Source organism: Carcharodon carcharias, chromosome 6, assembly GCF_017639515.1.
Source record: "Carcharodon carcharias isolate sCarCar2 chromosome 6, sCarCar2.pri, whole genome shotgun sequence".
Classification (NCBI taxonomy): domain Eukaryota; kingdom Metazoa; phylum Chordata; class Chondrichthyes; order Lamniformes; family Lamnidae; genus Carcharodon; species Carcharodon carcharias.
The window spans coordinates 155,691,668-155,706,537 of NC_054472.1; the positions used below are offsets into that span (position 1 = coordinate 155,691,668).

The 14,870-nt window shown below is 41.4% G+C and overlaps 1 protein-coding gene across 7 annotated transcripts in view; it reads right to left on the bottom strand.

Annotated features, from left to right (window-relative positions):
- LOC121278953 (CMP-N-acetylneuraminate-beta-galactosamide-alpha-2,3-sialyltransferase 1-like) overlaps positions 1–14,870 on the bottom strand; it is a 99,459-nt gene that overhangs the window by 11,289 nt on the left and 73,300 nt on the right. For 6 of the 7 annotated variants that reach the window (XM_041189558.1, XM_041189561.1, XM_041189563.1 and 3 more), the window contains exons 3-5: positions 11,976–12,169; positions 6,824–7,003; positions 6,186–6,231 (exon numbers count right to left, since the gene is read on the bottom strand). In XM_041189558.1, the coding sequence (XP_041045492.1) occupies positions 6,186–6,231; positions 6,824–7,003; positions 11,976–12,169 (420 nt within the window). The remainder of the gene's footprint in view (positions 1–6,185; positions 6,232–6,823; positions 7,004–11,975; positions 12,170–14,870) is intronic. The other variant, XM_041189562.1, reaches the window with a different exon arrangement.

Sequence of the window (14,870 nt, forward strand, 5' to 3'; positions counted from 1 at the left end):
ACCAATTGGCACTGTTACCTCCATAATCTTCCCAAATCCACACTGTCACCTCTGCAACATTACCTCCGTGCCTAACTTTCACAGAATCAAACAGTGCAGAAGAGGCCTTTTGGCCCATCGAGTTAGCACTGGCACGTGAGAAACACCTGACCTACCCACCGAATCCCATTTACCAGCACTTGGCCCATAGCCTTGAATGTTATGACATGCCAAGTGCTCATCCAGGTACTTTTTAAAGGATGTGAGGCAACCCACGTCCACCACCCTCCCAGGCAGTGCATTCCAGACCGTCACCACACTCTGGGTAAAAAGGTTTTTCCTCACATCCCCCCTAAACCTCCTACCCCTCATCTTGAACTCATGTCCCCTTGTGACTGACCCCTCAACTAAGAGGAACAGCTCCTCCCTATCCACCCTGTTCATGCCCCTCATAATCCTGTACACCTTGATCAGGTCGCCCTTCAGTCTTCTCTGCTCCGACGAAAACAACGCAAGTCTATCCAACCTCTCTTCATAATTTAAATGTTTCATCCCAGTCAACATCCTGGTGAATCTCCTCTGCATCCCCTCTAGTGCAATCTCATCCTTCCTATAATGTGGCGAACAGAACTACATGCAGTACTCCAGCTGTGGCCTCACCAAGGTTCTATACAACTCCAACATGGCCTCCCTAATTTTGTAATCTATGCCTCGATTGATAAAGGCAACTGTCCCATGTGCCTTTTTCACCACCCCACTAACATGCCCCTCTGCCTTCAGAGATCTATGGACACACACGCCAAGGTCCCTTTGTTCCTCAGAACTTCATAGTGTCATGCCGTTCATTGAATACTTCCTTGTCAAATTACTCCTTCCAAAGTATATCACCTCACACTTTTCAGGGTTGAATTCCATCTGCCACTTATCTGCCCATTTGACCATTCCATCTATATTTTCCTGTAGCCCAAGACACTCAACCTCACTGTTAACCACCCGACCAATCTTTGTGTCATTCGCAAACTTACTAATCCTACCCCCCACACATTCATCTGTATCGTTTATATAAATGACAAATAATAACCTTGGCCCTATCCTCTGCACGTAGATTGTGGAAACACAATCTACAGATATATATGGGGTCAGCTGTACATGTAAGATAATAACATCCGATTCCATTAGATTCTTCCGCTCGTCCAATGTTCAACCATCATTAAGATAAAAACAAAATACTACGGATGCTGGAAATCTGAAACAAGAACAAAAATTGCTGGAAAAACTCAGCAGGTCTGACAGCATCTGTGAAGAGAAATACAGAGTCAATGTTTTGAGTCTAAATGACAGTTCTGAAGTAGAGTGATCTGGACTCAAAATATTGACTCTGTCTTTCTCTCCACAGATGCTATCAGACCTGCTGAGTTTTTCCAGCAATTTTTGTTCTTGTTTCAACCATCTCCTTCTCAATCTCTACCTTCATCATTGACTCCATACCCATTTCCTAGCAAATATTTTTGGCTGAACCAGTCAAGTTGCAATCTCAGCATACAATGTGATGGGTTGCTAAGCTTCCAATCCCATATCCTCACTAACTTAGAGAAAGCTTATTTCCACCTCCATGACATTAACTGCCTTCATCCCAGCCTCAGCCCCTCTGTGTTGAAACCCTCATAGGAACATAGAACATAGGAACAGTAGCAGACTATTCGGCCCCTCAAGCCTGCTCCATCATTTAACTAGATCATGGCTAATCATCTGCCTCAACGCCATCTTCCCATACTATCCCTGTATCCCTTAATGTCACTGGTATCTAGAAATCAATCGACCTCTGCTTTGAACATACTCAATGACTGAGCCTTCACAGCCCTCTGAGGTAGAGAATTCCAAGATTCACCACCTTCTAACTGAAAAAATTCTTCCTCATCACAGTCTTAAATGTATTCTTTCTTATTCTGACACTGTTTCCCCTGGTTTTAGATACCCCCAACCAGGGGAAACATTAACAGGTATGATGGTAGACAGGCAATGGCTAGCATATAACGAATTAATACATGGTTTGCAACAAATTTACATTCATTTAAGGTACAAAAAGCCAGTAGGGAAGGTGATCCAACCATGGCTAACAAGAGAAGTTAAGGATTCTATCTGAACAAGGGAATAAATATATAAAGTTGCCAAAACAAGTAGAAAGCCTGAGGATTGAGCATTTTAAAATTCAGCAAACGAGAACCAAGAAATTGATAAAGAGAAAATTGAATATGAAATTAAACTAGGAAGGAACATTAAAACAGACTGTAAAAGCTTCTATAGGTATATAAAAAGGAAAAGGTTAGTAAAGACAAATGTGGGCCCAGTACAGGCACAACATGGAGAATTTACAATGGGTAATAAAGAAATCGCAGAGAAACTAAACAAATACACTGGTGCATGTCTTCACAGAGGAAGACAGCCTCCTTAGACAGCACCTTCCATCTAAATTGACAAGGGCCGCCTAGAAGTTCCCCTCCAAACCACTCACCATCCTGACTTGGAAATATATCGCCGTTCCTTCACTGTTGCTGGGTCAAAATCCTGGGACTCCCTCCCTAACAGCACTGTGGGTGGACCTATACCACAGGGACTGCAGCGGATCAAGAAGGCAGCTCACCACCACCTTCTCAAGTGCAATTAGGGATGGGCAATAAATGCTGGCCTAGCCAGTGATGCACACTTCCCACGAATGAATTAAAAAAATACCAGAAGCCTCCCTGAAATATTGGGGAACCAAGGGTCTAGTAAGATTGAGGATCTGAAATAAATTAGTATTAGTAAAAAAGTAGTGCTGGAGAAATTAATGGGGCTGAATGTTAATAAATTCTATGGACCTGATGATCCACATCTGTTGAAAGAGGTGGCCGTAGAGATAGTGGAGGCATTGGTGATCATATTTAAAAATCCTTTAGATTCTTGAATGGTGCCTGCGGATTGCAAGGTAGCAAATGTGGGAAACTACAGATCTTTAAGCCTGTCATCAGTAGTAAGGAAAATGCTATAATCTGTTATAAAATAACTGGGCATTTAGAAAATAATGATGAGATTGGACAGGGTCAGCATGAATTTATGAAAAGGAAATTATGTTTGACAAACCTGTTGGAGTTTTTTGAGGAGGTTACTAGCAGGATAGATAAGGGAAACCAGTGGATGTGATATATTTGGATTTTCGGAATTCTTTGGAAGGGTCCCACACAGGATTGGGGGGAAAATACTGGCATGGAGTGAGGATGAGTTAACGGACAGAAAACAGATTAGGGATAAATGGATCATTCTCAAGTTGATACCCTGTGACAAGTGGAGTAGCATCACAAGAATCAGTATTTGGGCCTCAGCTGTTCACAATCTATATCATGATTTGGATGTGGGGACCAAATGTAATATTTCCAAGTTTGCTGATGACACAAAATTTGGTGGGAATATGAGTTATGAGGAGGGTGCAAAGAGGCTTCAAGAAGATTTAGACAGACTAAGCGAGTGGGCAAGAATATGGCAGATGGAAAATAATGTGGAAAAATGTGAAGCTATCCACTTTGATAGAAAAAAATGAAACACAGAGTATTTCTTAAATGGTTAGAGATTGGGAAATATTGATGTCCAAAGAGACTTGGGCATCCTTGTCCATAAGTCACTGAAAGCTAACATGCAGGTGCAACAAGTAATTAGGAAGACAAATAGCATGTTAGCCTTTATTGCAAAAGAATTAGAGTACAGGAATAAGGAAGTGTTGCTGCAGCTGTATAGTGCCTTGGTGAGACCATATCCTGACTTGGAAATATATCGCCATTCCTTCACTGTTGCTGGATAAAAATTCTGGGACTTCCTCCCTACCAGCACTGTGGGTGGACCTACACTGCAGGGACAGCGGTCCAACATGGTCTGGAGTATTTTGTGCAGTTTTGGTCTCTTTACCAAAGGATGGATATACTGGCCATAGAGGGAGTGCAAAGAAGGTTCACCAGGTTGCTTCTAGGGATGGCAGGATTGTCCTGTGAGGTAAGACTAAGGAGACTATCTGGGCCTGTATTCTCTAGAGTTTAGAAGAATGAGAGGTGATCTCACTGAAGTGCACAAAATTCTTACAGGGCTCAATAGGGTAGATGCAGGAGGAATGTTTTCCCTGTTTGGGGGGAGGGGTCAAGAACCAGGGGACACAATCTTAGAATAAGAGGCAGGCCATTTCGGACTGGGATGAGATGGAATTTCTTCAGTCAGTGGGTGGTAAATCTTCAGAATTCTCTACTCCAGAAGGCTGTGGAGGCTCAGTCATTGAGTATGCTCAAAGCAGAGGTTGATAGATGTCTAGATGACATGAAGGGTCACAGGGATAATGCGGGAAGATGATGTGAGGTAGAAGATCAGCCATGATCTAGTTAAATGGCAGAGCAGGCTCAAGAGGCTGAATGGCCTACTCCTGCTCCTATGTATCTACGTTCTGGAAAAACTCAGCAGGTCTGGCAGCATCAGCGGAGAAGAAAAGAGTTGACGTTTTGAGTCCTCAACTCTTTTCAACTCTTTTCTTCTCCGCCGATGCTGCCAGACCTGCTGAGTTTTTCCAGGTAATTCTGTTTTTGTTTTGGATTTCCAGCATCCGCAGTTTTTTGTTTTTATCTACGTTCTTATGCTTGATACAAGAGTATCAGGAGACATTATTGAAGAGGAAAGCTTTGGTCATTTCCTCTCTTCCTTACTTTACAAATGCAATATGTCTTAAAATAAGGCAATGTGAGAACTCTCAATGAAACAGCATTATTCTGTGGCAAAACAAAAACAGAATTACCTGGAAAAACTCAGCAGGTCTGGCAGCATTGGCGGAGAAGAAAAGAGTTGACGTTTCGAGTCCTCATGACCCTTCAACAGAACATTATTCTGTGGCGCTGGTTGTAAACCAGCTGGATAATGAATCAAATTCCTCATGGTTTATGGAGGAACAGGATAACAACAGGGATGCAATCATTGACTCAGAAGCCTGGGAGAGCCAGTAGAATTGTGTTCCCTTGACTTGCTGATGCTGCTAGTCAGCCATAAAAATTATGAAGTTTTGGTGCAGCTGAATAATGCATTTTGAGTTCCTTTATACTTCTGTGCACAACAAACTGGATGATACCACAGATGCCCTCATCGTCAGTATGCGGACAAATTCATTTTGATGGTGACTAACAGAATGTTATGGATAATGCATTGATGCATAATGGGGCTTGACTGAGAGCCTAGACATCTATAGTCTGTTGAAACAGCTGCACTCCAGGGAAAACAATGCTTGATTTACAGCTCTTTCTTTGTAATCTCTTTTGTCAAATGCACAGTGTTTATTTACACAAGATATAGAGCTGTCAAATGCTTTCAGTTTCTGCTATTGATACTTTAAATGGTCTGGATGGTTGACACTTTTATAGTGCTCTAGTAAAAAGTTATGAATGAATGACTGTTTTTAAAGCTTTTTCACACATGCTATTGTTACTATAAGGTTAATTGGTCCTGTACAGAGTGTATACTGGGTGATGGGCATGGAAGTGCCATAGATTGGTATGGAGGGTATGAGGGCCATTGGTTGGCATGGAGGGTATGAGGAGTCATGGTGGGTGGATGGAGGGGCATAATATGGCATGAGTTGGCATAGACCGGGTATGGTGGATGTGTGAGGGGGGCGAGTGGGTGTGAGGGATAGAGGGCTGTTTTTTGCTTTATTCATTTGATTGTAGTTGCGATGAAGTCCCCCAGCACTGAGGTGTGTCTTTTCAACAGCGCACCTCGACAACTGGCAGCCTCTTTGGCTGCCTCCACACTCTTTCCAGGGGCAGCAAGCCCAACTCCAGCATGTAGTCCCCCTCAACCCCAGAACAAAAGTCCTGCCTCTGCAGGTACTTCCTCCCAATGGGGGCATGCCTAACCAGGAAATTTCATGACCCCAGTTACCTGCCTCTGGAATAAAAATCCAGCCTGTAATCACTATTATTGTATGGTCTGTAAAACACATTTTATTCTTTACACCGAAAATACATTCAATATTAGTGTTTGATATGACTTATTTCAAAATGTCTCACTTTGTTTTGCTCTAGAGTTGGACATTAGAACTCCAGTGTGAGTGGAAATATTGCAACTATAATGTAAACACAGCCTCAACCAGTCATCTTCCACCTGTACCTTCCCAACTAAATACAGATAACAAAATTCCAACTCACCTTTTCTTTATTTGCATTGATCTTACGTAACACCGGTACATAAGTGCTGTTCATAAAAGAATAAATAAAATGTAGAAAATGTCATTAATTCATCTCATTCTGAGTACACAATTAAAGAGAAATACAACCATTTATTTAAACAATCTGATATCTAATTGTGTCTTACTGACCAACTTGAAAATGCAATTATTAATTGCTGACCTATAATGCATCTAGAATCTTTGGTACTCATTGATCAACATATTATTAATGAACATCTCACTTTATCCTCCATTGAATGTTTGTGTCCTATGGATACTTAAGGAGAGACAACGAATGACCCAGTTTCATATGACTTTGCCGAGTATGTTCTACATTAGGGTTCTCATTGACCAATATTATACACCTCCCTACAGCCCATGTGGAAAAAATGTCTAGATGCCCCTTGTCAAGGCTCATACATGGAGGATGGGTAATTGGCGGGTGTAGGAGGGTCACAGGCCCATTTGAAGCTCTACCCCAGAATATGTTGTTGCCTTCCATTCAGGAGAGCTGGAAAGCAAAAGAAATGTAAAAATAACATGGAGGGAAGTTGATTATCATGGAGATACAAAGCTGTTTGCTGTTGTTCCTTTGACAACATTTAGCTATTGACTCACCGAGTGATATGGCCAGTTGTGAAAGCACTGATTAGCCACTTTATGTCCAATACTTTAAAGGGGATCAGAACCAAGGACACATTATTTGCAAGGTTCTGAGCACTTTCAGGGTACATGAAGTGATGCGTGGTTTTAGTGCCCACATCTGCCTCGTAGCCAGCTGTTTTTGCCCGATTCATCCTATGTGAACAGGAGACAAGGAAAGGAAAAATGATGATGTCAGAAGACAATAAGACATTAAGCAAGTGCTAAAATGATTCCAGCTCTGTGTTAAGGTAGTTGATAGTGGTTGGGACACTACAATTTCAAAGAAGAGCATGGAAGTTATCTATGGTATCCTGGCCAATGCTTATCTCTCAAACAACATCACTAAAGCAGCCATTATCATAGTGCTCTTTGTGGGAGCTTACTGCGCAGAAAGTGGTTGCTGTGTGGAGTCCATATATCATTCTAGTAAATCTACACTGCCCTCCATCCAAAGTCAATATATCCTTCCTAATATGTGATTTGCTTGCAGTACTTAAGGTATGGTTTATCCAGGACTTTGTATAGCTGAAATGTGACTTGTACGCCATTATATTCTATTCCTCTAGATACAAATGCCATTTGATTATTTTCTGCACCCGTTCATGCCATTTAAAAGATGTCTATTTTGACCACCATGTTTCCTTGGACCTCCACTGCTTTCAGCTTTTCACCATTTAGAAAGTATCCTGTTCTATCCTTTTAAGTCCAAAGTGGATGACCTCACACTTGCCTGCATTGAAATCCATTTGCCACAGTTTTGTCCATTTACTAAATCCATCAATATCCCTTTCCAATTGTATATTCCATCTACACTGCTTACATTACTACCTATTTTTGTATCACCAGCAAATTTAGAAGTGCAGCTTTCTATCCAATCACCTAAGTCATTAATGAATACAGAGATTGTTAAGGCTCCAATACAGATTCTTGCAGGATATGCTGCCAGTTAGAGAGATGCTGCCCATTATCTCTAATTTCTGTCTCCTTCCACTCAGCCAATTTCCTAACCAGGTCAATTGCCTTCAATTCCATGAGTTTCAACTTTTTCCAACAGTCTTTTATTAGGAATTTTATCAAATCCTTCTGGAAATCTAAATAATGACCATAAACACTCTCCTGTCCACTATTTTAGTCACCTCTTCAAAAAATTCATTCAGTTTCTACTCATTATGTTTCTTCTCCTCTGAGTTCACCATCCTCTTATCCTCTCTCCTTCAATATAACTTCCTAATATATATCCACAGCCACCCCCTTGAGCTTGCCACCTCATGTGGTCTTGCTAATGTTATGACATCTATCACAGATATGGCTACCTTTGAGCACTTCTTTGTCTTGCTCTCTACCAACAACCCCCTTCCACATACCAAATTTGCCTCCTGTATCAACCACTGGGAGAAAAATTATGCTCTAAAAAATGAACTTACAACAGCATTTTCAAAGCCCTGTCTTTTTGCATCTACTGATTTGCTCAACTGCACCCTCACCTCCATCTTTGATGCCCTAGTCCCTTATAAAACCACTACTTTCTCTCACACTGGCCATTTCCCCTAGTATGGCCCTCATCTCCTCTCTCTCAAACTCAAGGGACACAGACTTCAAAGGATATGGCCAAAAACTGGTTTAGTCTAAATCCATGACTATCTTTCCATCTGCTTGAATTGCCCCAATCAGGTTTCTACCCATGCCACAGCATTGAAATGTGGCTTATAAAAGTCACAAAATGTTATCTTATGTGACTGTGACAATGGTAAACAATCCTTCCTCATCCTTCTCAATCTGTCTACAGCCTTTGATGTAGTTGACCATATGATTCTCCTCCAACATCTCTCCACTTTTGTGCAGCTTGATGGGACTGCACTTGCTGAGTTCCATTCATGCCTAATTGTAGCTAGTGTATCACTTCAATGGCTTTTCTCCCTGCTTCTGCATCAATATCTTTGGTGTCTCCCAAAAATCTATCCTCGGCCCCTTCCTACTTCTCATCTGCACATTTCCCCTTGGCGACATCATCCAAAAGCACAGCATTAGCTATCATATGTACACAGACAAAACCCAGCTCTACCTCACAAACATCTCCCACCTTTTCCTAAATTTTCACAGGATGTGCACATTGCTAGCTAGGTCAGCATTTATTGCCCATCCCTAGTTGCCCTTGAGAAGGTGGTGGTGAGCTATCTTCTTGAAACGTTGCAGCCCATATGGTGTAGGTACACCCACTGTGCTGTTAGGGAGGGAGTTCCAAGATTTTGACCATGCGATAGTGAAAGAGAATCAATATATTTCCAAGTCAGGATGATGAGTGGCTTGGAGGGAAACTTGCAAGTGGTCAGATATTTGCAGTCCTTGTCCTTCTAGATGTCAGCGATCTGATTTAGAGATTTTTATCTGTGGGCTATGCTCAGTTAGTTAACTTTTAGCTGGTGTAACATTTTTGTGGTTTTGTGGTGTCACAAGATGAGCTCCTGGTTCGTGCCGTCATGAAGACTCTTTCTATCTCTGTAACATTGTCCAACTTTGCGAGTTTGGCTCCTTTGCAGCTGAAACCTTCATCCATGCCTTTATTGCCTCTAGACTCGACTATTCCAATGCACTCCTGCCACAATTTACCTTCCATACACTTGGAGGTCATCCAAAACTCCAATGCCTGTGTCTTATGTCACAACAAGACCTGTTCCCCATTACCCCTGTGCTCAATGACCTACACTGGTTGCTGGTCAATCAACGCCTTGATTTTAAAATTCTCAATCTTGTTTTCAAATCCCTCAATGGCTTCTCCCCTCCCTATCACTAATCTACTCCAGGCCCACAAACCTCAGATATCTGTGCTTCTCTAATTCTGGCCTCTTGTACATCCCCAATTTTGATCACTCCACAATCAGTGGCCATGACTTCAGTTGCCCATGCCACAAACTCTGTTATACCTCGCTTTCCTCCTTTGACCAAGATTTTTGTCATCTGGCCTTGTGTTTTTATAATAATGTAAAGGCACCGATTACTCAAAAGGGATTGTGTAAACACTTTGTGGGTTAATTTATTTAAATTAGACACATAAGAACATTTATATATGGATAGAAAGCTTGAAGGCATCAGAGCTGTGTGATCTGCTGAAATCAAAAGTGAAACTAAACTGGATCGCATGACACGCTTCCTTCTAGTGATGTTGCAATCCCTTAAAAGCCTACTACAACAGGCCTAACATCTCCTTGTGTGGTTCAGTGTCATGCTTTGTTTTAGAGTAGGTGTAGTATTTACAATATATATTAACGACTTGGACGAGGGAAGTGAATGTGCTATCGCCAAGTTTGCAGATGACACAAAAATAGGTGGGAAGGCAAGTGGTGAGGACGACACAAAGAGCCTACAGAGGGATAGAGGCAGGTTAATGAGTGGGCAAAAATTTGGCAGATGGAATATAATGTGGGAAAATGTGAGGTTATGCACTTTGGAGGGAAGAATGGAGGAGCTGATTATTATTTAAATGGAGAAAGACTGCAGATAGCTGCAGCACAGAGGGATTTGGGGGTCCTCGTACATGAATCATAAAAAGCTAGCATACACGTTCAGCAGGTAATAGGGAAGGCAAATAGAATGTTGGCCTTTATTTCAAAGGAAATGGAGCATAAAAATAGGGAAGTCTTGCTAAAATTATACAAGGCACTAGTTAGACCACACCTAGAAAACTGTGAACAGTTTTGGTCCCCTTATCTAAGGAAAGATATATTGGCATTGGAGGGAGTTCAGAGAAGGTTCACTAGGTTGATCCTGGGTATGGAGGGATTTTCTTCCGAGGAGAGGTTGAGTAGGTTGGGCCTGTATTCATTGGAGTTTAGAAGAATGAGAGGTGATCTTATTGAAACATATAAGATTCTTAGGGGGCTTGACAGGGTGGATGCTGAGGGTTTTATTTGCCCAGATTAGCCTGCTGAGGTTCATAGATGAAAAATGGCCACTTAATTGAGGTACTCGAGGTTAACTGGCAATGATGGAACTGTACCTCAGTGAGAATCAATGCTTTAAGAGAAGAGGGGCAGGAATTAGGGGTAAACCAAATACTCGGCTCCGATAATGCCATGTTGAGTAATAAATGCACCTTGAGTGCTAAACCATGCAGATTAGGAAGGTTCTAAGTTCAATTCTTGATTTGTGCTGAAATTGGAAGGCTACATGTTCCCCATGCAAGTATGACACACATATTTACAAATCATCCATATTGCAGGGTGCACAAAATAAGCTCTCGCAATGGTGCAAAAAAATCTGGAACCTCTTAATGTACAGCTTCACTGCACAACACATTATCCAGTGAACCACTGTCACAAACTGCTGTTTTACCTGATCTCAGGTGGAGCACTACTGGAATATCACAAAGCATTTCACATAAAAACAATTACTTGGAATTGCAGTAACAGTTATGCAGGAGAACACATGAACCATTTTGCACAAAGCACAATCCCACAAGCAATAACAGGATGACTAAACAGTTAACTATCTTGGTTCCTTTGCTGGAGAAAGGATTGTTGGCCAGGACACAGAACTCCCTGCTTGTTGACAAACAGTGCATTGGGATCTTGACTGTTCACCTGAACTGGGTGCCCGTTTCAGGTGGGTATTGAAGATCCCTATTTAGTCTCATCAGAAGGACAGGTTCTCTGCTAATGCAACACTCTCTCAGTGATGCATTGGAGTGTCAGCTTACAATGTTGAGCTCCATGTCTTGGAATGTGGCTCAATACTATAACATTCTGATCCAGAGGCGAGAGTGCCAACTGAACCAAGTTTGTCTCAGATTCCAATCACCAGTAGTTGACAAGCCCAATTTAGGGTAAGTGAACAAACATCAGAGAACCACACAAGAGAAACATTGTATTAAGTATGTTCCCACTGCATAGAAGTTGAGCTGTGTTCAACTTACAAAGAGGTTTGTGTACTTTCTTTTTGTCATCCTTCCAATTTCTTTCCTCCTCTCCTCTAGCTGCTTATATTGAAGAAATAAAAGATATTACACAGCGGTTTTAAAAGTTCTTTCTGCAGGCATGGCATCATGAGCAATATTTTATTTGAATCCTGAACAGTCATTTTACAATTGAATAAGTGGGAAACATGCTAATGTTAGCACCAAGCGACTTACCTCATGACTACATTATTAGAGTCAATTGATGGTCCATATTTGGATCCTTTTAAATTGCCAGAATTTCCTACAACAGCGCATGTCCTACATCTGTTTGGTCCCTGGTCCATGAACATGTTGTCCCCCGGAAACAGATTAAATAGTTCTTCCATTAAGCTGCTAATATTGGATGGGCTATTTTCATGTTGAAGCCTCTATGGGAAGGTAATATTTAAAAAAAAAGTGACTCATTAGTTTATACCCAACAATATATCACCAAATCATAAATTGTACAGAACTCAGGGAGGCCATTCGGCCCATTGAGTCTGCACCAGCTCTTTTGAACAGCAATCCAGTTAATCCTACACCTTCATGCTATATATCCTGTAATTCTTTTTCTTCAAGTATTTATCCAACTCCATTTTGAAGGCCACAATTGAATCTGTTTCCCAACACCCTATCAGGTAGTGGATTCCAAATCTTCACCACTTTGTTATATAAAAAGGTTTTTCTCATGTCGCCTCTGATACTTTTGCCAATCACCTTAAATCATGATCTTGTTATGTACCCTTCAGGCATTGAAAGCAGTTTCTCTTTATCCTTCATGATTTTAAACATCTGAATTAAATCTCCTCTTAACCTTCTCTACTTCATGGAAGACACTCCAGCTTCTCTAATCTATCTATCCAATTGTGATCTCTCATCCCTGGATCCATTCTATTAAATCTCCTGTACACTCTCCAAACCCTTCATGACCATCTAAAATGCCATACCTAGTATTAGACAAAATACTCCAGTTGGCCCAAGCTACCGAACTTGCTGACTTTTGTACTGTATTTTTCCACTTATAAGGTCCAGGATCCACATGCTTTATTTACTGCTTTGTTGATTTATCCTGCCACTTTCAGGAATTTGTGCACAAAACACCCTCACGTCCCTCTGTTCTTCCACTCCCTTTCAAAAATTGTACCATTTTTGCTTGTATTGCCAACCTCAATCTTCATACTAAAATAGAACCAAATACTCTGCAGTGAATTGCACCTGCCATGGTGCCCATTCCACCAGCTGTCTGTCCTTTCAAAGTCTAATAATATCTTCCTCACTATTTACTGCACTTGCAAGCTTCATGCAACCTGCAAGTTTCAAAATTGTGCCATGTACCTCCAAGGCCTAGTCATTAATGTATTATTAAAAACTGCAGTAACCCTGGTAATGAACCTTGGAAACTCCCCTGTATGTATCCCTCTGGTCTGATAAACAATCATTCACCCCAGCTCATTGTTTTCTCTCTTAGACAATTTTGTACCCATGCTGCCCATTTTGCCATGGGCTTCAATTTTTGCCAACAAGTTTAGTATGTGGTACTTCATTATCAAATGTCTATTGAAAGCCCATATTCACAACTCTCTGTTACCTTGCCAAAACACTCAATCAAGTTAGTCAAGCCCAATTTACCTTTAACAAATCCATGTTAGCTTTCCTTCATTAGTCAATGCTTGTCCAAATGGCTGCTAATTTTCTCCTCGAGTATTGTTTTTAAAAGCTCCTCCAGCATTAATGTTAAATGGACTGGCCTGAAATCGCCAAGTCTATCCTCTTTTTATTAACAAGGGTGTAACATTGGCAATGCTCCTGCCTTTTAGCATTTATAGAAACACAGATAGATTAACTTTATTATAACACCGCTTGGTGTCCAATAAGGCTTTAATGGAGCAAGGTCCAATAAAAATCAATGAAGATGCAATAATCTTACTATGCATTAGCCCATTGTGCATAAGGAATGTCTGCCTGATGGCTGGCTCACATTGAGATGTAAATATTTTGTTAACTAATAGCACTGGGGGTAATTTTGACTTTGGGATTAATTGAAATCAATGGAAACGTAAGTCAGGAGTGATATATAATGGGCGCTTGAATTGATACAGCTCATTTTACATAGCCATTAAGTTGCATCTTACACTTCTTCAGGTGTCTAAATAAGTTACTTTTGAAGTGCAATCAATGTTGTTATGCAGGTAAACACCAACCTGTTTCTGCAGCTGCAAAAGAGACACCAGGATGGTATGTTGCCTCCCTGGTGCTGGGGTCAAGGATGTCTCGGAGACGCTGCAGGACATTCTGAAGGGGAAGGGCGAACAGCCAGTGGTTATGGTACATATAGGTACCAACGATAGTAAGGAGGATAGCCTTGGATTACAGGAGGATATAGACGGGCAGGCTGATCAGTGGCAAATGGAATTTAATCCGGATAAGTGTGAGGTGATGCACTTGGGCAGGACAAACAAGGCACGGGAATACATGATGAATGGTAGGACCCTGGGAAGTACTGAGGATCAGAGGGACCTTGGTGTGCATGTCCACCAGTCCCTTAAGGTAACGGGACAGGTAGATAAGGTGGTTAAGAAGGCATATGGGATACTTGTCTTTATTAGCCGAGGCAATAGAATATAAGAATAGGGAGGTTTTGCTGGAACTTTATAAAATGCTAGAATATTATGTGCAGTTTTGGAATCTGCATTATAGGAAGGATGTGATTGCACTAGAGAGAGTGCAGAGGAGATTTATCAGGATGTTGCCTGGGCTGGAGAGTTTTAGTTATGAGGAGAGATTGAATAGACTGGGGTTATTTTCACTGCAGCAAAGGAGAATGAGGGGGGACATGATTGAGGTGTATAAAATTATGAGGGGCATAGATAGGGTAGACAGGAAGGAACTTTTCCCCTTGGTGGAGGGATCAATAACCAGGGGACATAGATTTAAGGTAAGGGGCAGAAGGTTTCGAGGGGATGTGAGGAAAAATATTTTCACCCAGAGGATGGTGTGAACCTGGAACTCACTGCCTGAAAGGGTGGTGGAGGCAGAAACCCTCATAACATTTATGAAGTATTTGGATGTGCACATGCGATGCCATGGCAT